Below are 25,506 nucleotides of genomic sequence, written 5' to 3'. Positions count from 1 at the left end.
GGAAACACTGCAGCAGTGATCCCCAAACGGCTGTGGGGATCTGCCCTCACCTCACCCACTGTTCCAGCCTGAGCTCAATGGCCAAGAAAGGACGGGGAAGTTTATTCCCAGCGCCACCCCAAGGCCATGGCTCCCACCCATCTGAGTCATTCAACTACCCAGGGGCCCCGTGTATGGAGTGGGAGGGCTGGACAGCTTTGTCCTCCACCCTCAGGACAGAGGGACCATGGGAACAGGGCAGCCACCGCCTGATGGGCAGACCTGATACCAGCAGCAGCAACAAGGGCCTGCATGACTCTTGTGGCCTGTAGACTGCACCTCAACAAACTGGGGCTCCCCTGAAACTTCGTGGAGTCCAGGCAAGGGGACTGAAGGACTGACCCAGATGTGCCCCACCCCGGGGGGGGCGGCGCTCCCTGAGGTGCAAAGCTCTCAGCTCCAGAGACCTGGTCACCCGAGTCCCTGAATCCCCCTCTGGGAAGGGCCCCGGCCCCAGTGGCCCCCCTGCGCTCTCCCAGACCTGGTGTGAAAGGCACACTGCCGGGTGCCGTGGAGTCAACTCCGACACAGGGCGACATGGTGTGCATCAACACGAAGCACTGAGCATCGACACCCTCACCCACACTCGCAGCATCCGTGCCTAAGGAAGCGTGGGAATTTTATCTTTCATGGATCGGTTTGAGCACAACAGGTCCTGACACCTGGTATCTTCCACTGGGTTGTCAATGACCCCAAATCATGAAATTTTCATTGAAACACACAAAGTGGCAGGTAATAGACCTGGGGGTGGGGTGGGTGGCCTGAGAAAGCAGAGAGCCTCAGACAGGATCATTACCCACTGCCCCCGGCTGGCAGAGATGGAGGAAGCTGGATCTAAAGGGAGGGTGGGGTGGGGAGGCAGAGCCAGTGGGGGAGGGGGCTGGGCAGCACACCCCAATCCTTGGCATCAGGGAGGGTGGCTCACAGAGGGCCCAGCCTGGCTGGCCACACACCACATCGCCTGCCCACCCACTGCAGTCAGAGAAAGGGGCAGGAGCAACACCAGGACAGCTGCTGCCGGGCGGGTTGGGGCTTCAAGTCCACCCAGCACCACGGAAGAGAGAGGGACCGGGCTGTTGTCCCACACCAGGGCCCTGAGCATAGTGCGGGCCTACCCCGGACTGTCGTCTTCACGGCTGATCCCCAGGCCCTGCTACAAAAGAGCACTGGATGTGACTATGGTTGACCCTTCAGTGGGAGCTGAGCAGGCATACGGGTGACCCCACTCACACCAGGCTCCAGGGGACCAGTCCCAGTGTAAACACATCTCCTTGGGGGGTGTGGGGGGGCAGAGCCAGTCCAGAAAAGTATGGTTTGGTTTTCACTGCATGAGGCCAAACCTGCAAGGTCGCATGCACACCTGCTTGCGATGGGGTGTCCTCGGTGCGGGGGCTCGGAGGGGGGCGCTGTAGAGGAGGGAGCTGGAAGGGCAGGAACCAGGAGACCAGTGGGCCCTGCTCACCGCAGGCTCCCATCTCTCCAGCAGGGGGGAGGAGCCCAACGTCTGTAGAGCTGCCTCAGCCCGCTCTGTCCAGCTGGATGCATGCACTCGGGTATACTTCTGCTGACGTTCTGGGAGTCTGGCCTGGGAGGGCCCGGATACAGGCCTCCTTCTGCAGGAGCCAGCAGGTCAGCAGAGAGAGAAGAGAAAGCCTGGCGCCACAAGGCAGCCCAGGCAGTCCACACGCCCTGGGTGGACTGAGTGGGGGTCCGGGGAAGGACCGGGTACCAGGGTGGGGCAGGGCATAGATCTGATCACAGTTGAAGGGAGGCCAAGCCCCAGAGCAGGTACCTTGGGAGGCTTTCTGGGCTCTGTTGAGGTGACTGCAAAGCTGGGGGTGGGGATGGCTTCTGATATCTTTTAATTGGTTTCCTTTTTGATCATCGGCCGACGTTGAACCCATGTGCCCATCTCCAGGGAAACAGGAGACAGCCTGAACAGCGCCCAGCCCACAAGGGCGTCAGGGAGGCCCACTCCCTAGAGACGTTTTTGGCCGACAGACCTGGTGGTGTAGGTGCTGTGGTCAGTAAACACCCGTGGGGCTCCAGCTGTCTGGACCAGCCACCAGCCTGGGGTCCCTGGGCCACATTGTCCTCTGGACTGCAACTATCATGCGAGTCTGCCTGTACGGCTACAGGCAGGGCAGTGAGGCTGACAAACTGCACCCTTAGTGGCGGCCAGTGGGGCAGGGGGGTGCCTACGGATGAGTCCATTGGCTACACACTTGCTCGGCTGGTCAGCGGCATCGACGTCGCTGTGGCCTGCCAGTTTGCTGTGGAAACCAGCCACCCACAGGGATGGGGACAGAAGGGGAGCTGGCTCCTCCTCCCCCTCCCCGCCCCCATCTCAAGTACCCCCTGCTCCCAAGGTTGTGCAGGGCTGAAGAGCGCATTGAAGCTGCTTTTCGGAGGGAGGGACATGTTTCAACATGGACTAAAGAGGAGGCGGTAGGCTGCCTGGGGGCTTGCAGGGGACTGGACATTGACGCAAGCCCCTGCAGAGGCCAAGGCCACAGCGCCCTTTGAACAAAAGCCATCCCAGGAGGGTCATCTGCTGCTGAGAGACTCAGCCGCTGCCTGCACAGAGACAGAGGGCCACACAGGCTGGGGCGGGCCCTGTGAGTCCCTGAGTGTCCCCTCTCCCGCAGAGCAGCTCGTGGTTTCCAACTGCTGACCCGAGGCTGGCAGTCTGACCCCAGCCTGCAGCACACGGCTCACTCACCCTGAGGCCCAGCCCCGCTGACCTTCCCTCCACTGCGGGGGCTTTCTCAGAACCCATCTTGGGGGCTCCCCACACTGTCCTGAACATGTGGTCACGCCCCACCTGGGCCGGGGCCTCACGTGAGTGCCCCTTTTCCCTTCTCCTCTGACCATGTGGTAGGACTACACTTCCCAGCCCCCCTTGCTGTGAGGTGGTCACGTGACTGGGCATGGCCAATGAGATCTGGGCAGAGGTGAGGGCCTCTCCATTCCAAGGCATAAGACCCTCCCAGCATCCTACTGTCCCTGCTCTCCCCCAGCCAGGCACCAAGCCCGGGCCCCCCTGGGCTGCCACACGTTGGGGGTGGGTGTCCCTGCTCTCCCACCTGCTCTCCTCCAAGGTGTAGCCGTCACGCCAACCAGGGCACCAGAGCCTCTAAGACGCCAGGAATGCCCCCTCCCTCACGCTCGTGGCAGCCCTGTGGCCCCTCACCCCTCATGGGCATGACACGTACACTTAACACCACAGGAGCTTCCTGTCCACATGCCCCGGGGACCCGTCAGGGCCCACGACCACACACGCGGTTTCCACTACTGCAAACGCACAATGCTGCAGAACGAGGTGGACGCTAAGCTCCTCGGGCCACAACTCATCTCAGGACCCCAGATAGTCATGAGACAGAAGTCAAACTGACAAGGGGAACTGAGACCCCCATCCCAGCCCCACCCCCCACCCTAGGTCTCACTCCTGCTCACAGGTGTTCAATCCCAGCCCCCATTGGCGGTTGTCCTGAAGGGTTTCTATAGACGGAACTACAGTCTCAGGTCGGCCTTACAGACTGCCTGTGCCAGTACAGGCATTGGGATGGCGGGGCCACACGGGAGGTCCTGTGAGCAGTGCAGGTGACAGCCACTAAGGGCGAGGGTACCTCTGTCCTCTAGCTCCAAGGCCGGGAGCCCCACCCACAAGCTGTACGGGCCCAGAATTGGACCCTTCCTCGGCCTCTGAGGAGGAGCCCGGCCAACACCCTCCCTTCCATCTGTGTGGCCCTGCGCAATGTCCCAGTGGACACACTCCGTCTCTTCTCCACCAAGGGAGGACCAACACCCACGCCGAATTGAGAACGGGGCTGAGAAGGCTTGCTGATTACTACGGGTGCCTGAAACACACACTCACACTCACACGGCTCTTTTCCTGCTGCCTTGACAGCCAGTCATGCCGAGTCTCCACGTGGGATGCTGACTACCTGTGTCTGTGGTGAGCCTCCTGTCTGCAGAGTCACGGCTTTGCACTGGGACTCTAATTAGGGGTCCCATGCAGCGGCAGGCCCAGGGAAGTTCATCATGCTTGAATGGCTGAAGAGGCAGGGAGTGGGCCCCACAAGAAGTCTGTCCTGGCTCTTTCTGTAAATCTCTAACAGTTACTGAGAGAGACACACGCTCCCAGGAAAAGATGACAGGCCAGTGACAAGCAAGTGGCCGGGGACCAGCAACCATCCTTGGAGGCTGCCAGGCCAGTGTTCTTGGGGCGCCAGCACGGGCTCCGAGCAGACGCTCCCAAAGGTCCTGGGGTCCCCGCCTCCCAGTGGTTGGGCTTTGGGAGGACATGTAGTGGGCCGTGTCTCTAGCAGAAGGCTGACTTTGTCCAGCCTGCCTCCTTGTTCAAACCAATCTGCACTCCCCGAACAAACACCAACTGTGCCAGTGGGAGTGAAGGGTCCCCCAGGCCCTCAGGATCACCAGATGCCCCCCACCCCGCTGTGAGGGGCTGCTTGCACCTGGGCAGAATGGGGAGGAGGGGACGTGAGCACGTGGAAGGCTGTGGGAAGCTGCTCAGACTGAGGGGTAGAGTCAGGATGCACACCCAACCCCCACCCTAGCCACCCTGGCCCAGCCCACCCATGACATGGTCCCACTCTCCTTGGGCCTTGGGAGATCCCGAGCCTGCAGGGTGAGCCACGCAAGGGTGGCATTTCCCAAAGTGGACATCAGGACAATGGTGGCGGTTGGGCCAGGTTTGCTACTGGTTAGTCGTGACCAGCAGGCACCGGAGCTGGGGGCCTCAAGGCAAAGAAGCTGAGCCCTAGACAAGGAGGGCCGGCGGGAGCCAGTCAAGGGCTGCTCTGTGTGCCTCCCCTCCGACCTCGCAGGCCCACGAGGCCACCACCAGCCTCCAGCTGCACTTGGGTGGCTGCTCTCCTGCCCCGAGACACAGGCGGGCTGGAGATCGGAGATGGGCAGACACACACACCACTCCCATTTCTCCAGAACATGTGTGTACACACACGTACACTTTGCCCCACAGGGATGCACGCATTCACACACGTGCACGTGAACATGGAAGGCAATGCACGTACATACTCACACAGTACTGCATGCTCTCACGTGTGCAGAGACCTGCATCGGCACAAACACGGGTGTGCACTGGGCCAGTCTAGAGCCCCTACTTTCCAAGGTCTGTCCAGCTGATCACCCTGACACATGCGCAGGAGGCTGCACCACAGGTACAGATGTTCCAAAGATGGGGAGGTGAGTGGAGTGAGCCCCCTGCCCCTGAACCGGAGGGCTGGATGTTCACAGCGGGTGACCGGCTGCCGAGCCTGCAAGGGCTGTCTGGGGAAGGCCTGATGCTGGGTCTGAGCATCCCCACCTGAGCCTACAGGCTGGGGACACTGCACACAGCAACGTAGGCGATGGGGAAGGGACCCATGCCTCAACACCGGGAACAGGGTCCCCACTGTGGCTGCAAATCCCCCAGGTGCCTGGGAGACACACACGGGCCACTCACCAGCACCCAGACTCCAGCCAGGCCCACCCTCCACCATGCACCCCGCCCACAGCCACTCACAGGCCACGCTGGTCCTGCAGCGCCACCTGCTGGCAGAGAGCAGGAGGCCGCTCCCACAGACTGGCCGGACCAGCAGGAAGCACAGCAGAACAGGGAGAGGAGCAGCCTCTCCCCTCCCCCTCCCCACCCCACCCCACCCCAGGCCAAAAAAAAAATAGGAGAGATGCCAGCACCTCCTGGGCTTCAGGCCCCCAGCCTCCAGCAGTTTGCACTGCACACCCCAACCCTAGGGCGGCACAAATGCACTCACGCGCACGTGTACAGCAGAAAAGGTGCACCCACTGGGACCATGTCCTGGGAGCAGAGAGGAGACCCAGGCGCAACGCTCGGTTCTCCCGCTGGCCTGCCTGGGTGGAGGTGGGCCTAGTCGGAAATTGCACGTGCTTCCCAAGGCTGTAGCCCACCAGCCTGGCGAGGCCTGCTCCCTGCCCGGCCACACCGGCCGCCCCTGTCACCGTGACACAATCACAAGCCGGTGCAGCAGGCGGCCGAACGCTTGGAGCAGAGGCAGGGAGGCGTCTGACTACACATGCCCCAGTCAGGTGGGAGTGACCGCAGGGCAGCACTCCCGGGGCTCTGCACACACACAGCCCACACGGCGAGGGTGGAAAGCCCACCCAGGCCTGACCCTGCTGCACACGGCAAGCAGCAGGGGGCCCCATGGTCTGCACACCCAGCTCTCCTTCCCACGTCCACCAGTGGTCATCCCATCACCCCAGAAGCAACTGTCTGTTTCCCTTGCTGTCCTCAGGTCTCCCCAGTGAGACTGACCCAGCCCTTCCCACTGGACCCTCAGGAAACACACACGAACACATACATACAAACACACACTTGACCTGCGGCAGCTGTACCCCACCTCCCGAGAACCAAAGGGCTCCCCTGGGCCTGAGGTAAGTACCCTGAGACCACCAGCCCTATCTGGGGAAGCCTGCTGCCACCCCAGATCGAAACCCCAGGGAGCCTGTCCTTTCGTCTTTTGTTTTAAAGAAAGTGGGGTTTTCCCCGACAGTCCGCCTGGCTGGTGGACCCTGGCGAGATGGCGAGTACCCCAGAGCTCGGCCCTCTAGGTCCCCTAGGAGAGGCCTCTAGGCCATCAGTCAGCAAGTCCAGAAGTCAGTCCATCAAGGAAGCAAGGATCTGGGGTCACTCAGCTGTAGTGGGAGGCAGGATGGGAGGGCTCCACCTAGTGGCCACCAGAGATCAGGCCACACAGGTACCACCCAAGGGTGCGCCCCCCCCCACCCACCCACACACACAGCACACATGCAAACACACAAACATGTACATACACACAGAGACACAATCACACACAGGTGCATATACACACACAGCAGTACATGTGTATACATGCGCACACACACACACACACACACACAGATCCTGTCTGATTTGCACTCTGGGTGGCAGCAGGAGGGTACCCTGCCCAGAAGCTGGGGCCGGCCCAAGGACCCAGCCACCCATCACTGGTCCTCACACCCGGAGCTGTGGAGCCAGTGTGCAGCCCTGGCCTGCCCTGCCCCTGTGGGGGTGGGGCACGGCTTGAAGGGGATGCTGAGAGTGGCTGCACCCTTGCCAGTGTAGCCAGCTGTCTCCCTAAGAAACACACTGCCATCGAGTCGATTCGGACTTGTAAGAGACCCAACAGGACAGCCTAGAACGTCCCGTGGGTTTCTGAGACAACTCTTCACAGGAATAGAGAGCCTCGTCTTTGAGGAGCAGCTAGCAACCTTGTGGTCACCAGCCCACCATGTCACCACTCTGCCACCAGGGCTCGTTAGTGACAACACCCTGCCCTGTGAGCCATGATGCTGGGGACAGCACCACAACGGCCGGGCAGAAGCGGGCTTTGCGTTTCTGCCTTCTTTGCCTTCAGCGCTGTCTCATCCACTGCAGGCACGGCCGGGCGCACACTGCTTCGCACTGCACCACTGCCGCTGCCACCGGGATGGACTGCAGCGAAACCACGACCACACCTCCCTGCACATGGCGCCACGGGTGGGACCGGTGACAAGCCTGGAGAGACCAGAGCTCATGCCGACTGCAACCTCTGTTAAAGCACTGCACAGACAGCGGTTTCAGACCCTCCGACCGCATCGCCCAGGCGGTCTGCACCCCACTGCCCCACGTGATGCCACTGCCCCCTCCTTTCCTAAGCTTGCCGGCCAGAGCTGGGGACACTTGAGGGGAAGGGGGGCAGGGAAGGGGTGATGCAGGGCAGTACCCAGGGCGAAGGGGGGCGCGCTGTGCTTCCCTGCACCTCGTCCCAAGTCCACACCCAATGGCAGCCATGAGGGTGGGGGCCAGGTAAAGACAAGATGCCCCCGTCAAGTCCCCAAGTCCAAACCAAACCAAGGCTGCGGCCACCGAGTTAACCCAACTCATGACGCCTGCACAGTGCCAGGGTAGAGCGGACTCTGGAAGCTAGGTGGCCAGGTCTTTCTTCCAGGTGCATCCAGGTGGACCAAACTGTCAACACCCTGGTGAGGAGCCGAGCCAATTCCCCTCAGCCCCTCCTGCAAGCGCAGGACGCCCACCCAGCATGCACACGGGGTGTGAGCCCCACTTGTGCGGCGTGCACAACAGGGAGGAAGCCGTTTTCGTGCCTGGATTGGCACTCGTGGCGGTGGGTGGGGTGGGAGCCAGGTGGGCCCCAAACCAAAACACCAAACTCACCATCATCCTCACAGCAACCCTATAGGACAGTGACCCTACCAGACCCTATAGGACAGCGTAGAACTGCTGCAGTGGTTGCCAAGACTGTAACTCTATAGGAGTATAAATCGGCCGGTGGCCTCAAACTGCTGACTTTACAGCTGCACCCTACACACAACCACTTTATGCTGGCAAGGCTCCCTTCCTCGGGCCAACTGGGGACAGAGACACCGCTGCTCAGGGGACCTGTCGGCTGGGCCTGCCACACCTTGGGGGGAGGGGTGCCCTGACCAGGCCATGGCCTGAGCCAAGAGAGGTGGGCGCGGGCCTGCCGGGGTAGCACTGCCCCACTGAGGCCTCGCTGCAGGAACCCTGTCCAGGGACCCAGGCTGCCGCATGGCCGCAGGACGACATAAGGCTGCCTAGGGCACCCCTATGGCCACCCTTGACACTTAGATCCGACCTGAGACAGGGAGGGGATGCATGGGGGGGGGGGGTAGGCAGGGCGAGCGCGGGGCGGCACACACAACGGCAACTAGAGAGGCCACTGGATGGGGCCACAGGGACGGCCAGCACAGGCCTGGTGGAGCACGAGGGGTATGTGGCGGGGCCTCACCAGGACTTGGGCTCGCCGAAGTGCAGGTAATTGATGCTGTAGAGGTCCATGTCCTCCGTGTGCCAGGCGAAGGTGGTCTTCCACATGCCGAAGTAGAGGTAGGGCGTGTTGACGCCCTCGATGACCGTGCCGCACTCGCGCTCCACCATGTCCAGGATGGTCCGCAGGCTGCCGATGTTCCACTGTGCCACGTCCTGCGGGCCACAGCGGGCCTCAGCACCCACGCCCACGCCGCCCCGGGCCCCAGCACTCCACGGGCACTTACATCATCATACAAGGAGCCGCTGATGTCCGCCCCGTAGATGGGGGACATGAAGGTGAGGTTCTTCCAGTACTTGCGCTCCAGGTCGTCAAAGTCCTGGTGCCGGGGAGTGCAGTACCTGGCAAGCCGGGACAAGCAGCGGGCCGTGAGGCTCAGGGCAGGACCAGAGCGTCCTGCCATCCACCCTGCGCCCACCACCGCCCTGGGTCGCTGCCTCGACACACACTGGAAGGCTCATTCCAGTGCTGCAGTGGGCTGAGGTCTGTGCACTGGGGGAGGCAGGGGTAGGTGGGGCACGGAGTCGTAGAAGGCGGGGATGACGAGTAGGCTGCTCTGCCAGAGTGTGCCCAGCATGTGCATGCCACGCGAGCCCATGCCCTGTGTACCCCCGAGTGCAACACGTCGTGCAGGGCCAGGACCCCCAGTGCGGGGACAGCAGACCAGCAGCCCTGCTCTGAGGGGTGATGTCGCTGGTTTGGGGAGTCCTTCATGATGAGAAAGAAGCTCCAACCGCAGGCACCCGCGTACAAACGCCTTCCAAGAGCAGGGGGCGGGGCCCTGTGCCTGCCCTGGCAGCCCCGCGCCCGGCCCGCTTACTTCTCGCTGTTGGCCAGGCGGCGGTACTCGCCGACGGTCATGGCCTTCTTCTGGATGTTGTACTGCGTGAAGAGGCCCGACTGGCCCGTCACCACCTGCTGGATGGGCGCCGGGATGACCACGTCGTCAATGTCGTCGTACGTCTGCCGCGGCTTCCACTCCTTCGGGGGGATGATCTGTGGGAGAGATGCTGTTCAGCACGGCATCTGCCCTGTCCCCCCCACCCACTTCATAGCCACTTGGGCCCCCCCAGGCCCCTGAAGTGGCAGCAGGAAGCTGCCAGGCCTCTGGTCAGGTGCCAGGGGCGCAGAGGCTAGTGCAGGGCTGTGGATCAAGCCCACCAGAGGATCTGTGGGAGAGACACTGGCAGGCTGCTCTCGATAGAACGGTGCCCTGGGAACGCTCCAAGCAGCTCCTCTTCCACCACCAGCGGCTGTCGGTAGAAACCGACCAGCCCACGGCAGGGCACAGGGTACTGGCCCCACGACGCTGGATGCCCACCACACAGGAAGCACCCAGGACCAGGGGCAATCTGGGTCCCAGGCTGCATGATGGTGACCGGCTGGGCCAGTGGTGGGGTGCTCACTGCTCCGTCCCCAGCCAGTGCACATGCAGCCAGACTAAGACAAACTAGGAAGAAATACCTGGTGACCAACTTTCAAATAGCAGGCAATGAAAATCGTGTCTAAGACACTGAGAAGGTTCCAGGAGTATATCCAAACTAACAACCTGGGAGAACAGCCTGGTGACCCAGCTTCCAAACATCAGCCAACAAAACCCATGGTCACGACAGCCAACCTGCCCCTGTGGTGGGCACAACATTTCAGTCCCTTGTGCATGAGGCTGGGTGGACCCCAGTGGGCGTGTGGGGAGACCTCAGGCACTGGACTCTGGCGGGTTTGCCCCGCCCACTGTCACTCTGTGCCAAAATTGCTAGGACACAGCCCTGCACGCTCCCACTCCCACTCTGACCTTGCCAGCCACGGCCACACCAATCGCACTGAGCACAGGGGAGGGGCAGGGGTGGGGAGCACCAGCGGCTCACTTACTTACCACTCAGGAAGGCAGAGGGTAGGCGGGACGACGGACGGACCCAGAGCTAAGTCACAACGCTTCTAGTCATGCACCCCACTCCGCACCACACTCAAGATCTCAGCAAGAGGACCTTATCTGGGAGACCCCCGCGTCAATGACGCAGTCCTGGTGGAGGTGGGGACATGCCACATGATGGCACAGCCGGAGGAGACCAGTCTCGCCATCCTCGCTTCTGAGGAGCCTTCTGGCTCACTTCTTCCATGGTCACGCCATCCACCAGGACAGACCCCTGTCCACCAGGACAGACCCACCCCCACACCCATCTGCCAGGACACGCCCCCACTGCTCAGGGTCTGTGTTTGCAGTGCTGAAGGAGGCTGGGGAGCGATGCTGGTCTACATGGGGGGTGGGGGCACCTCCCAGAGGACTAGACTGTCCAGTCTGGGCCTTCTCCATGACCACTGCCATTGAGTCCAGCATCAGCCTCAGTGCCACCAGCTGTGTGTCCCCGTCATGCCCGGGGCCCCAGAGTGCCAGCGAGGACTTGAGTGGGGGCAACAAACACACCAAAGGCAGATGAGGCAGAGCAGAGACGTACAAGGGCCAGGCTGGGCACACAAGCACCATAGGCATGAACGCACAGACACACAGACAGACACACAGACAGACAGACACACACACACACACACACACACACACACGCACGCACGCACGCACGCACGCTGCTGGCAACGCCCCCTCAGCTCCTGGAGCCTGAGCTTCTGCTGGAGGGGCCTGCCTCAGGCTGAAGGCACTTACAAGGGGAGCCGGGGAGACCCTCACTCGAGGTCAAACGGAAGGGTCCTCCGTGCCTTGAACTTTCGGCTCTCATAGCTAGGCCTTCAGCAGGTCTGCGCCAGACCCGGCTGGCACCAGGCATCTGGACCAACTCCATGGGGCTGGGGTGCTCAGGTCAGACTGAGCCACCCCCATGCTGCCTGCTATGCTGGGGTGGCGGGCAGGCAGCTGGCAGTGAAAATCCCAGCAGGGTCACCTCTGGTGGACGGGTTACAGTGGAGCTCCCAGAGCAAGGCATACTAGGAAGAAAGGCCTGGTAACTAACCTCAGCAAACTGGACAGTTCAAAGTGGAAATGGTCAGACACAGTGCAGGAAGATGAGCCCCGCAGAACACACCGCTGCTGCACCCGCTGGAGCTGACCAGCACGGGGTCACGAGGAGCCAGAGCCAATTGGACAACACCTCACAGCAGGAGACCCCTGGCCACAAGGTCAGCAGAATAAACAGGTGCTCACTCACACACACAGGCGTGCATGCACACACTGGCACTCACCGCAGAGCCGGATGGACAAGAGCAGGCGGAGGGGATGCCCCGTCACAAAACTGGTGGCCTGAGGGATGAACCCAGGGCCCCTGTCTTATAACAAGTGGGCTGCCCAGGGCCATTGGTCCCAAGAGTGACAGGGAGATGGCCAGGCAGCCAGAAGCACCAGAGAACCCTGTGAGAAAGGAGAGGGTCCTGGCGCCTGTGGGGGTGGAAATGGGGGTGCGTGTGGGGCTGTGTGTGCAGTTGTGTAGGGGGGGTGCACGGACAGGTGTATAGTGGGGGGGGTGTTGTATGTGTGTGCACAGCTCTGTAAACAGGAACAGGTGGGTGCAGTTGTGTGAGTGGGTATGTGTCCAGGTGTGAATGGGTGTGCATGTGCCCACTGTGTATGAATGTGTGCCAGGCTTTGAGTCTGTGTGTGAGGAGTGCGTGTGTAAGCATGTGAGGTGGTGCACAGGTGTGGGGGTATGAGCGTGTGTAGTAGTGCAAGGTGTGCAGGTGTGGGCACATGCAGGGGTGTGAGGTGTGTGTACACAGCTGTGGGTGTGAGCAGGTGCAGGCTGTAGCATGCACCCTGCAGTTGCCAAGCCTGTCAGCATATCACACTCCCTCCATGTGCTGACCGCCCAGTGGGCCTCACCCCCGCTGCCCTGCCTCTCTAGCACTGCCTCCCTCTCGCACCCAGCAAGAGACGAGCAGACCAGCCACCCCTGAAGGAGCACGAGAGGGACCTCGCAGAACTGAAGGAAGGCCGTGGAAGACTCTCACCGCCATCGAGCCCACCCGACTCACGGCCACCCTGCAGGAGGACCTGTGCGTTTCCCAGGCTGTCACTCTTCACAGGAGCAGAAAGCCTTCTCTTCCTCCCTTGGAGTGGCCGGTGGTTTGGAACTGCTGACCTTGCGGTTAGCAGCCCAATGCGGAACCACCACGCCACTGGGGCTTGTAGAGAAGACTGAGAAAGAAACTCAGACTCACGGCCACCCTGCAGGCCAGAGCAGAAGCGCCCTGCGGGCTTCCAGGACTGCAGCTCTTGGCAGGAGCAGGAAGCCCCACTGCTAACCTTTCCCTCTAGTGGTCCGGAACTGCTGACCTTGCGGTTAGCAACCCAATGAGTAACCACTGTACCACAGGGCTCCTAGAGCAGCACTTCTCAACCTGGGGGTCTCGACCCCTTTGGGGGTCGAATGACCCTTTCACAGGGGTTGCCCGATTCCTAACAGTAGCAAAATGACAGTGATGAAGGAGCAACAAAAAGAATGCTATGTTTGGGGGCCCCCACCACGCGAAGACCTGTATGAAAGGGTGGCGGCATGAGGAAGGCTGAGGACCGCTGTCCTGGAAGGAGACTCAAAAGCAAAAGCAAAACCTTACTGCGTCCATGTGGACTCGCAGGGACCCTGTGAGACAGGACAGACTGCCTGCCCCTGTGGGTGGGTTTCACAGGCTGTCACTCTTGAAGGGGTACAACGTCCTGTCTTTCTCCTGAGGGGTGGCCGCTGGTTTCTGACTGGTGACTTCGTGGTTAGCAGCCCAATGCAGACCCACTACGCCACCAGGGCTCCTCGGACATGCTGGCCTCGGAAAAATACCCAGGACAACCGGGCTCCGCCCGGGGGCGTTCAGATGAGCAAAGACGTGTCCAGCTGGACAAGCAGCTCAGAGCAGAGAATGGGGGCCTGGAGCAGGTGGGAGAAACGGATCAAGGAGGGAGGGAGGGAGGTGACTAGCAAGGTGACGGCTAAGACAGGGCATTACATGGGATCTAGAGGTGTCTCCGCAGGAACGGAGAGAATAAAAGTCCAGGACGCCTGCTCACGGCAACTCTCCCGGCAGCAGAGACATGGGAATACCCGTCAATAAGGTCGGCTGTCCCCAGGGGAGGGGGAAGCCAGTCCAGCAATGATGGGGCAGGGCCTCAGGCCACTCCTGGACAAAGGGCTCCACACACAGCGAGGGGCGGGGCCTCAGGCAGACGGCGGGTGAGTGCACAGCCAGTTCCCGGCAGAGGAGTGTGAGACTCAGACCTGCCCAGCCCTCTGTCAGGAAGAGACCTCACCTGCAAGACCTCATAAATGGCTCCAGGCCTTAGATCACTGAGAGACGGCTGGCTGGCATCTGGCATTGGGCCCCCAGCGGAGACAAAAACATCACCCGAGGCAGCTACCCCATGCCAGGGCTGAGTGCAGGGGCCAGAGCCCGGGAGGGGCAGGGGAGGAAAGAAAGAGAAGAGACAGAGGGCCACTGTGCTTGTTGCATCGTTCTCTAAGCTAGCTGAGGAGCAGAGGTGCCAGTTCACTCTGGTCAATGCTGCACAGCAGAGTCCTGCTCAAAAGGAGGGGGAAAGAGCAAACAGATTTATAGATTCTCACAGAATCCAAACTTTCTGGAATCAGAGGCTGGATGAACCCTTCCATCCCCACCGGAACTATCATCCTTAACCTTCAACTAACAACCAAAACTAACCCCCGAAGCCTCCTTTACATCCAACAATCGCTCAGCTTAAGCAGTGCAGACTGTCGGCCTTGAGCACCCCGCCCCCGTGAGAGCTATCTCGGTGGGATGAAAACGACCACAGCAAGTCGCCAGGTTGGAAAGGACCCTGGGGGGAGGGAGCTCATGTGTCAGTGGAGGTACAGCTCAAAGGACGAGGAGGGGACACGGAGCTCACTGTGGTGAAACGAAATTACACCACAGACTGGGATTCCCACCAGGTGACTAGGTGGGAGCACCCAAATAAGGTGTAGCAGATTCTAGCTCAGGGACTGGTCAGTTTTGTCATTTTCCTGGGTGTGGGAGAGCAGTGTCAGAAGCAGGAAGAGAGAATGCCAGGACCTCAGACTAAAAAGAGCCACCGACGGAGTGTGTGATAGGTAGGTTTAGTTGTGCCAAACTGGCCAATAGGAACATGTGGGATTATCAGGTCACGGTTTGGAAGGCAAAGAGATAAATGACTCGGCAAGGCCCGCCCCTTGCTCTCTGGTGATCAGACCAGTGTGCAGCTGCTTTAGCACATTCTCTGCCTCAACTTGTGAACTGCACTACCTGTGGGACAGCCAACAGTGGATCCTGTCACTAGAGCTTGAGGTTCCTTTGAGACCTGCTTTGCTGTGCTGCTGGTGTGCACATCGCTTGAGCTTGAGGCTGGTGGATCCTGGTTGTCCTGCATTGCTGAAGCTCAATATTCCATCCAGGCCTGCTTCGCCAAGTTCCTGAGCTGCTGTTGGTGACCTGCACTGCTGTTTGCTGCCAGTGGGCGGACTCTGACCCTGCCTGCACAGCCCAAGGGAAGACTCGGCTGTCTGCTTCCTTGACCTTGAACTTCCAGTATATTACCTGTTCCACGGAAGTGAGTTGAACTGAGTCCTCTTACTGCTGCATGGACTAATTAGCTGTTATGTTCCTTCATGTTATATTCCTTAAATATGGCATAAACTTATATATGTATGTATATAAAAAATTATGTGTCCTGGTTTTGTTGCTTTAGAAAACCCTGCCTAACACAGAGTGCATGTGAGATCCCTGTGTGAAATGACAGTCAAGGGAACAGGCAGAGGCCACAGCACTGAGACCAGGTAGCACAAGTTGGAGCCCTGAGACAATGAGGCAGTGCCGCGAGACCACCAGGGTTATTTTGGGTTGCTAGGTTAAGGATGATGGCACTGGGCTTGGCAGAGGCCAAGGAACCATAGGCGGGGAGACTGAGGAACGAAGTCACTGGCTGGAGACAAATGACTCTCCTGAATGTTGACCTTGTGGTTAACCTGTTCACTTCCCTGTGAGTTCTGCCGGCCACCGTAACGGGTTACTGGATCCAGCGGAGGAGGAGAGTGCCATGGAAGGGTGGTGGTGGTGGTGGTGGCTGGTGTCAGACAGAACCTGGGGAGCGCAGAGGGAGGAGGCCTGTTTGACCCCTGTCTTGCGGCAAACAGCCTCGGGATGATGTGGGCTGGATTCTCCTTGCGCCCACTGAAGATGGATGGAGGAGGTCACGCACGGCTTCTACACCACCCTGAAGACCAGAACGAGGCGGTCCCCAGTACTACCACGTGCTCTGAGAAGGCCACATGAGAAGGTCCTGCTGCAGAGTGAGCGAAACATGTGCAAGGAATCTCAGGACCTCACCAGAGAGCGGGCTGACGGCCGTCCAGAGCGGGTTTCCAGCAACGCTGGCTTGAAAAGCATCGGCTGGGACAGAGAGCCCCCTGGGGCCACAAGGACCCATCGCCTGTCTCTGGCAGACCTGCTTCCCACCCCTGCTCTACACAACGGTCCCTGAGGTGACACGCTCAGCTGCTAACCAAAGGTTGCGGGTTCGAAGCCCCCCAGAGGTGCCTCACAAGACGGGTCTCGTGATCAACTTCTGAGACCACCGACACGGAGAACCCCATGAGGCGTGGCCCGGCACTCTACTGGGCACCAGGCTGCACTCGGAGGAGTCATGGTTTGGTTTCAGGAGTATGACCAGGAGACAGGTCACATGGAGACTGGTAGGAGGGAGGGCACCCCTGTCACCCTCAGCCCTGTCACCCTGCTTGAACTCACCTGTGCCCTGTGCCCTACTGTCTACTAAGCACCACCGCCCTCCCCAGAAAGCCCGCCCTTCCTCCGGGCGTGCCCAGCCTCTCCTCCTAGCGCACTCCGTGTCTGCACAAGCTGCCATTTCTGAGTCCGCGCCCTGGAAGGAGGCCTGGCCCAGCCTCAGGCAGCATGGAGGGCCGCTGTACGGGCCAGGGTTGGGGGGCCTTGTGGTCCAGTGGGAGGGGTGGCGAGCAGGGCCCTGACTCACCTTGGCCAGGCCAGCACGATGGGCGCCCTGGGACTCAATGTAGGCCACGTATTTGTTGAAGTCCTTGAACTCTTCCATGGTCGGGCGGAACGTCATGATCTTGCAGCTTGGGTTCTGAGCGCCATGGTCCTCGGACCCCATGGCTGCAGCTGCAAGGGCACCACTCCTCTGGGGGGACAGGGTCAGGGCATCACATCCAGTTCTCTGTCCCCCCAGCCACGCTTACCCCACCCAGAAACTCATGCCCGCTTGTGGTAGTTACATAATCTGGTGTCAATTTGAGACTTAAGAGTGAAGGGGTGGAGTCCAGTCTGTCAACCGGATCATGGCCAACAAGGCCTCTGCGTGGGCATGACTTTCTCCTGAGAATTCTAGGAAATCTGATTATTTTTCCTCTGTGGAGGCAGGAGACACTTCTCTTTCTCTCTGCTCACTCCCTTGGCAACGCTCCACCAACAAGACACATGGCACTCTGCTGACAGACCCCGTGCCCTGGGAACTGGAGGAGCCACATGGAGACCCCTGCCAGCACGGAGATGCTTACAACGCCACTGGATCACTGGCCTGTGATCATCCTGCATTTGGCGTCATTGCACGTGTTTCACGAGTCTGAAGACGACTTTATAGACAGGCATCAGACATAAAGGTTAATATCAGACTTATGGGCTTGGACTGGACTGGGTTGGGATGCTTTCTTACTGCACAATTACCCTTTCTATAACACTCTCTTACATACACAAGTGTCCGTGGATTTGTTTCTCTCGTCTACCCAGACTGGCACACCACTCTTCTCACAGCGATCCTCCAGGACAGAGCAGAACTGCTCCTTATAGGAGCAGCCTGCCTCACCTTTCTCCCAAAGAGTGGCTAGTAGGCTCAAACTGCCAACCCCGAGGTGAGTGCACGGAGCCTAGACCCCAGACAGCCCCAGGAGCACACAAGACCAGGATGGCGTAGGGTATGAAAGTCCAGTGCACTGTCCCCTTCCCCACCGCCCTGCCCCTGGGACCAACACCTTCCTGGGCAGCATGCACCCACCTCACTGCCCACCTGGCATTGCCGGCCCATGAGCAGGGCTGCAGGGAGGCAGGAGAGGCGGGGAGCTTCGTGTAATCAGGTCTGTTCACGGGGAGCGCGCACAGGTGCAGAGGGGAGTGAGACGAGGGCCCCTGAAAGTGGTGAGTGCTGGGCGTCTGGCCTGGACAGCCTGATTCCATGGCCAGAGGTGATCGAAGCCAAGAAAGGTCCACTGGGTGAAAACCAGTCTACACACATCTACAGGGCCCACGGTGAACACCTCAGCTGCTCACCTACCCACGGTGCCTCCAACACCTGCCCCTCCAGAACCCCAGCAGGGCACAGCCCGGGGCAACCCACGAGGTCAGTGTGAGCGGGGAGCCTGTCCACCTCGAGGGGGTGTGCAGCCCGGCCTCCTCATCACACAGGCACAGCGGACCCCAAGTTCAGGCTCTCGGGAGCTGGGCAAGGCTCCTTCTGGTCCTGGGATTTAGGGGGCCCGGTGGGTGGTAGAAGGGGTCTGCTTGGCTGATGTGAGGTAGCAGGGGGCGGAGGACAGGGAAAAATGTCCACCCTCTAGCACTGACGGAAACTGAACGAGGTGTCCCCGAGTCCCAGCCCGCCTCCCACCCCTCACAATGACCCAAGAACGGTGGGGAGGGGTGGCGTGGCATAAGACAGGAGGGCCTCCACAGGCAGTTCTGAGATGGGGTTCCAGACTCCCATGGTGAGGTCCACGGCTCACTCAGTGTGTTTCATGTAGTGACCACTAGAGGGCAGCATCCCCCCAGCAACTGGCAGGTAGTGCTCTGCATGGAGAACCTGCGATGGAGGGTGCTGGGGGATGAGGGCCAGAGATGAACTGCGAGGGGGCCAGTCCAACAGGATATGAGGGATTGGGGGGGGCGGGGGGAGACAATATACACCCACACCAAAAATAAAAACAAAACCACCTGACTCAACTGCTGCCGAGTGATTCTGACTCAGAGACCCAGACCCTCCAGGACGGGGTGGAACTGCCCCTGTGGGTTTCTGAGACTGTCACTCTTCACAGGAGTAGAAAGCCCTTTCTCCCTCGGAGCAGCTGGTGGATTCTGACCGCTGGCTTCTCGGTCAGCAGCCCAATGCGCAACCACTACGCCGCCAGGGCTCCGGCTCCACAGCACGCGCCAGGCTCAGTGGAGGTGGTCCACTGCCATAGTCGTGTGCACAGCAGACTGTGCCACAGGGCTTTCAGAGCGGTGGCTACAGAAGCAGACAGCCAGGCCGACCTTCCCCAGTGCCTCTGAGTGGATCTCAACCCCTCACCTACAGATTGGGGCTTGCTCTGCGTCTGGCTGCCGTGTGGAGCCAGCCCCTCCACAATGCACACAGGACAGGGGCAGGGCAGGCTCGGTGGCAAAAACCTCACCCTCCACGCAAGAGACCTGGGTTCGACTCCCAGGCCAGGGCACCTCCCGCACAGCCCCCCATCTGCCCAGGCAAGCTTGTGTCTCGCCCTGTTGCTGAGCAGGTAAGACCAGTAAGAAAGGCCTGGCGACTGGCTTCCATGAAAACCCCAGGAGCACACATGGTCTGCTCTCCCACCCAGCCCTCAGAGGGAAGGAGCAGGAGCCGCTGCGGCAGGGATGGCGAGCCAGGGGACTGGGCTGACAGCAGGTGACAACAGCAGGTGGCTGTGGCAGTACCAGGCGGGGCCCAGGGGGGTAGGGCGGAGCACAGAGGATCAGAAGATGCCTGAAGACACAGCAGCTGCAGGACTTCAGCACCTGCAGCAGCAACTCAGGGACTCCGGGGCTCCCTCCCTCCCTCACGCCTGCCCTCCGGGCTGAGGGTGACAGAGCCCCCTCCCATGAGTTGGGCCGGGGCTTCCTGTGTGCCAGTTTCCTGCTGTTTGTGGCAGGCTGCCCTGGGGCTTCCAGAAGCTGAGCACAGGACCACCTGTTAACCAGCAGTTATCTCCAGACCACTGAAAGTGGCTCCCGTGGCCACCGCACCAGAAGGCCTTCCTCCCCCTCCCACCAACACTCCCAGCACTGCCTGGCTCCACCCCAAGGCACTCAACAGCCAGCCTCTGGGCCTGGGCAGAAGGTTCCAGAAAAGCCATGGGAAGGGAGGGTGGCTGAGACTCAAGAGCAACTTCAGGTGAGGGTGGGAGGTACTGAGAAACGCCCGAGGGCGCCCTGACCTCCAGCATGCCGGCCCTCCGTCGCTCGGGTGCTTGAGAACCAGAATTCAGAGCCCAGAGCTGGTAAGAACCAGGCGGGTGTTTTCTGCTGGGTACGGCCCCTGAGGACGGTTCTTAGGTTTTATAGGGCAAGATAGCTAAGGTTCTCTATCAACCTGGCTGGGCCAGGATTCTGGGAGGTTTGGCAGTTCCGGCCCAGTAATTCTCCACGATGGGACCAACCACAACTTACTCACTACCATCATGGGACCTTCTGTGAGCAGCCCACCAGCACCCTAACTCAGATCCCATTCTAGATGTGATCAACGGAAGTAAGCTGCCTGGGGCGTGTGGCTGCGTGCTTCCAATAGATGTGGGCACTGGAGAAAAGCTTGCTTGCTTTTTGCTGGGTCTGGATCTTGGATCTGGCTGGCCAACCTCCTATTCTTTGGACTTCAGTCAAAGGCATACCTTAACTACCTGCTGATCCTGGGAGTCGCCAGCCATATGACCTGCTGATTCTGGATTCATTCACCTCTGCCTTGTGCTCTTCCCTCGGACCTTGGGTTTGTCAGTTCCCCCTCCACCCCTCCACCCTCCAGCTACAGGAGTCAGGAGAGGCCTCCGGCCTGACATCTGACCCACAGACTTGGAACACGCCTGTTTCTACAGCTGTGTGAGCCTTCGTCCTGATGTAGACTTCTATCTGCACACACGGGTGCTGCCACTGTGCTGCGATAGAAAAGACAGCCTGAGACACAGCGTCCGTGGTGAATGACTTCTGGAAACAGGAAGCGGGAAATCTGTCACTTGGAGGTTTTCAACATGCAAGCAGTACGTCCTCTGGGCTATGTAATTCACCATGGCCCGCCTGTCCGCATAGGGGTGTTGCTTCTTAAGGATGGAGGGGTCTGTGATGGCTCCAAAAACGCCACACCTTCTCAGCAGGGCCTTCCCACTGGCCTGGAAGGAGGGTACCCTCGTGTCTCCACCTCTTACCCCTGCTCTCAGCCCCCAGGAGGACTGGCTATCAGGTGAAGCCCCAAACCTCCCCAACAAACCCCAGTCCCAACCTGCTCCATCTTCAGCCTGATCCCCAACAGGGACAGAGACAGAGGTGTCCCCAAGCCAGGCAGGATTGGCTTATCCTCCACCAGGCTCTGGCCAAACTCTGCACCGAGGCCGGCAGCCAGGCCTGGCCCCGGGGACCTCAAGCACACGCTCTGTTGCCGGAGAGAAAACGTGCCTTCTGCAGACACACACCCGGCTCAGGGCAGCTCACCTAACCCAGGATACCCTCTGCTTATCTACTCTACCCGTGCCCTGCTGCTGGGCCCCCCATGGCAGCGCTGGGTACCTGACCTCACCCACGCTGCACTGGTCACAGCCAGTCCTGGCTTCAGAGAGGCCTTGGCCAAGTCTGCTTTCCGGAGTGCGGTGCCAACTGTGGGGCCAGCGCCTTCTGTACCTGCTGGCCGGCCTGCCTGCTCAGGGCCCTGCATGCTGGCCTTTCCAGAAGGCAGCAGAACCAGGGGGAGGGAGTGGGCGCAAGGCGCAGGGTGATCACGGCCATCGGGGGCAAGCCATGCCTCAGACAGCCCCGAGCCTGGACGGCTCCCCCCACAGAACTGGCCGGCCAGGGCACGAGGGGCGGGTGGGGATGACTGGCGCGAGGGACGGGGAGGGCCCTGGCTGCAGGTGATGGCACACTGCGAGGACACCCTCAGTCCAGAGGCAGGAAGGAGGCAGCACAGCTGCCTGTGGGTGACCGCCAGCCACGCACACTCTCAAACAGCCGGCCTTGCTCCCAGTTCGGCCGGGGGCCGCCATTGCACTGGGCCGCAGTCACGGTGCTGCCAGAGCTGCTCCTGCCCAAGGCCCGCCCGGGTGCCTGGGCTTGTGGCCCCTCCTCTCCTTCACAGCCTGCAGTGAGCGCGACCCCTTCCCCTTCCTCTGTCTCCGTCCTCACATCTCCTAGTCCTACTCTACCCTCCAGCCCCGACTCTGCGAGCACACTGGGTCATCCGGGGTCATTCACACACACACCTCAATATCCTTCACTTCTCCCCACAGTCAAGGCCTGTGCCGGAAACCGCATCCACGGGTTCCTAGGGCTGGGACACGGCACCTTTGGGGACTGTCTGTAGCTACAACAGCCTGCCACACAGAGGACACACCAAGGAAGGAAGAGGCACCGAGTCCCAAAGGCCAGCACTTAGCACACTGCATCGCCAGGGGCAGCGCTCCTCTGACCAGTCACTCCAAGCTCACTACCTGAGAGGCTAGGCCCACCCGCAGCGACCCAGCAGGGCAGGGAGAACTTCCCCTGGCAGTGTCCAAGACCATCCCTCTTCGCAGGAGGAGAAAGCCCCACCTCTCTCCCACGGAGTAGCTGATGGGTTTGAACTGCTGGCCCTGTGGTTAATGGGACCCTGGACCAAATCACGATGCTGTGGTTAGGTGCCACGAGTGGGTTCCGACTCACAGCGACCTGATGTACAGCAGGACGAAGCACTGCCCGGGCCCGGGCCATCCTCGCATGGTTATGTTTGAGCCCAATGTTGCGGCCACCATGGTCAGCTCATCTCGCCGAGGGCCTGCCTCTTTCTGCTGCCCCTCCACTTCGCTGGGCAGGATGCCCTCTCCAGGGACTGCTATCTCCTGACAGAGTCTCATTTAAGGAGCATTCTGGTTGTACTTGATTCCAAAGGGGTTTGTGGGTCACATCTTGTTTATCGATCTTAATAGCTAAGAGTCTAGCCGAATTAGAAGGAAGGAATGCCTGCATGCAGCACCCCCGCCTTCATGGACGGATCTCCAGGGCAGGCGCCTGTGCTCACGCCGGCGAGGACGCTGGGGAAAGGTTGTGGGGACGGGCAGGTGGCACCATGTGAAGGAGGTCACCCAGCTCCCTGGCTCGGCTGCACGGCTTTTTGTTGGGTGCATTTTCACCCAGCATTAAAACATGGGCCATCGTCCGACTTTACAGCCTCCCCTCAGTGGCCAGTGACCATCTCTCACAGTGGCTGGGGCCAGCAGAGTGCCCCAGGAGTCTGTGTGGCCCAGACTTGCAGGGTGTCCTGCGCAAGTCTGCTGGCTCAGGCTGCTGACAGGCAGGCAGACTCAGGGCCAAGAGGCTCCTCAGGGCTGCGCTGTGTCCCCCAAGAAGATATGCTGGTGTCCTGAGCCCAGGACCTGGGACCAAGACCAGGTTTTTAGAAAGAACAAGGTTTTTCTGGAAGTTATCAGTGAATGGGGTGGGTGTCGTCCTGAAGCGGGGTGGGTGCTGGTCCCTAGAGGACAAGAGGTAGGTGGAAAGATTGGCTGGAGGGAGGGAGGGAGGGAGGGGGTCTCATCGCTGCAGAGGTCAGTGCATGCCGAGGGACACCAAGGGCTCCCAAGAGCTGCCAGGGTGAGGCGATAGGCCCAGAGCAGGCACAGCCAACATCCTGTGTCCACCCCCAGTAGTTGTTCCCACAGGGGGCCATCTACTCTATCAGCTGGGGCAGGCAAGTGCTCTCACTCCCAATGGACACAGCTAGCCGGGCGGCCCCTCCACCCACAGCCTGCCTGCCTGCCGGGTCTTGGGTGGGGCTGAGAGACGGGACCCAGTGTGCAGTGACTTACTTCAGCGTGTTGGGGGGTGGGGGGTGGTCCTGAAACGAGGAGGCTGCGGGGGCTTCCAGAGATTTCCCAGAGTCCGTCAGGCAGCTTGGCGGTTGTGACAATACCTGCAGTGTGCAAAACATGAGCACAGTTAGCTCGTCAAGTCCCAGTCCAAGGCTGTCACTGTGAAACAGGGAGCGGGGCGCCTGCCCATCTGGGCACATGAGAACCCACACCTGAGAGCACATCGCCCACACCGGTCACCCACGATGCTTGTGTAGGCTCAGGTCCACAAGACCCATACCGAAGCATTAATGAGTACCACTGGATTAAGCCAAAGAAGCTCTGGAAGCCTTGAGACACAGATTTTCAGAAACAAGTTGTCTGCTCTCAGCACCCTCAGCTTCTGAACGCACCCTGTGAGTCCTAATGAAAATGGGGCCACCACCCACCCCCGCAAAAAAAGCACACACACACATACACACTGTGGGCCGCTAGAAGCAGGCAGACTTAAGTGCAAAGTCGCAGGGCCAAGAAGGTCCAGCTGCTGCCAGCACCTGAACAGAGGTGCGGGTCCACCTTCCCAGTGCCTGGCTTTTCTCCCAAGAGATCGCAAGTCCTCCCTTCCAAGGCACTTTTGTGTGAGCTTGACCCTCCACTCTTTCGGTTAACAGGCAAGCCGGGGGCCTGTTAGTGCCACCCAGAGACTGCAAGTTCTGGGTAAGACCCACATGCTGCGTGAACTGCAGTCTCTGGCTGACCTCCACCTGCTGGACAGATGCAGGGCACGTTCTAAGCACAGGGTTGGTTGCCAAGACCCCTCACCCTCTGATTTAAGAGACCCGTGGCTGCGTCCCCTGCCCACCACCCAGAGGACCCCTCCTCTCCAGGCGTTGGCATCCCGAGGACAGAGGCTGTCTTGCCTCGACATAGGGCTTGGGCACCCCCTCCTTGGTGAGCCCGAGCTGGCAGGCCAGTGGCTCCCCCCACCTTCGCACTGACACTGCCAACCAGGCAGCCCCAGGTCCACAGCAAGACAAAGCGCTGCCCGGTCCTACACAGTCCCCAGGATGGGTGATGGATGGAGCTAGTGTGAGCCGTGGGGTTTTCAAAAGTCGACCCCAGGCCTTTCTCCCTAGTCCAACTACGCCTGGAAGCTCCACTGAGACCTGCTTAATAGCACCCTTGCAACACAGCGAAGAGGACTGAAGGTACAGGCTCTGCCGAGAGCAAACAAATCCGTCTTGGAAGGAGGACGGCCGAAGTGATCCTTAGAGGCAAGAACAGCGGAAACCTCATCTCCCGAACTGAGGGCATGCTGTCAGGAGAGACAGTCCCTGGAGAAGGGCATCATGCTTGGGAAAGTGGAGGGGCAGCGAGAAAGAGGAAGACCCTGGGCAAGATGGACGGACAGGGTGGCTGCCAGCACGGGCCCAACGCTAACAGTTGTGGGGACGGCACAGGGCAGGGCAGAGCTTCACGGTGACGTCAGGTCACGTGAGGCAAAACTGACTCGACGGCACCAACAAGCAACACCTCAGCCTCCGCGGTCTGATGGCTGTGGGTGCCCAGAGAGGTGGAGGCGGGACGCAAACCTGGCCTCCTGTTGGAAGGCCAGGCTTCTCCCAGGGAGGCCGCTTCTCCCAGGGAGGCCTGACACCCTTCCCTCCCTAAGTGTCCAGCCAAGAACCCTCGGGGCTGCCAGGTTCAACCAAAACCAGCTGCCACCACCCGGAGGAAATGTGACCACACGTCCTGGGACTGAAAATCGGAGAGACTGTGAATCTGAGTGTGGCCTTCCGTTCGAGAGGCTGGGCCAGTGCTGGTTTGTGCTGTCTCCGTCGTGTGTGTGT

The 25,506-nt window shown here is 60.4% G+C and overlaps 1 protein-coding gene across 2 annotated transcripts in view; it reads right to left on the bottom strand.

Moving 5' to 3' along the window:
* KDM4B (lysine demethylase 4B) overlaps nt 1–23,775 on the bottom strand; it is an 80,248-nt gene extending 56,473 nt beyond the window's left edge. For both annotated transcript variants that reach the window (XM_045300020.1, XM_030888263.2), the window contains exons 1-5: nt 23,675–23,775; nt 16,864–17,031; nt 9,715–9,890; nt 9,121–9,235; nt 8,856–9,049 (exon numbers count right to left, since the gene is read on the bottom strand). In XM_045300020.1, the coding sequence (XP_045155955.1) occupies nt 8,856–9,049; nt 9,121–9,235; nt 9,715–9,890; nt 16,864–17,004 (626 nt within the window). In that variant the 5' untranslated portion in view covers nt 17,005–17,031; nt 23,675–23,775. The remainder of the gene's footprint in view (nt 1–8,855; nt 9,050–9,120; nt 9,236–9,714; nt 9,891–16,863; nt 17,032–23,674) is intronic.
* Nucleotides 23,776–25,506: the final 1,731 nt, after the last annotated feature.

The sequence above is a fragment of the Echinops telfairi genome, unplaced genomic scaffold (genome assembly GCF_000313985.2).
Source record: "Echinops telfairi isolate 266 unplaced genomic scaffold, ASM31398v2 ScPeMD7_7459;HRSCAF=8497, whole genome shotgun sequence".
Taxonomy (NCBI): domain Eukaryota; kingdom Metazoa; phylum Chordata; class Mammalia; order Afrosoricida; family Tenrecidae; genus Echinops; species Echinops telfairi.
This window is presented reverse-complemented; position numbering and strand designations above follow the sequence as displayed.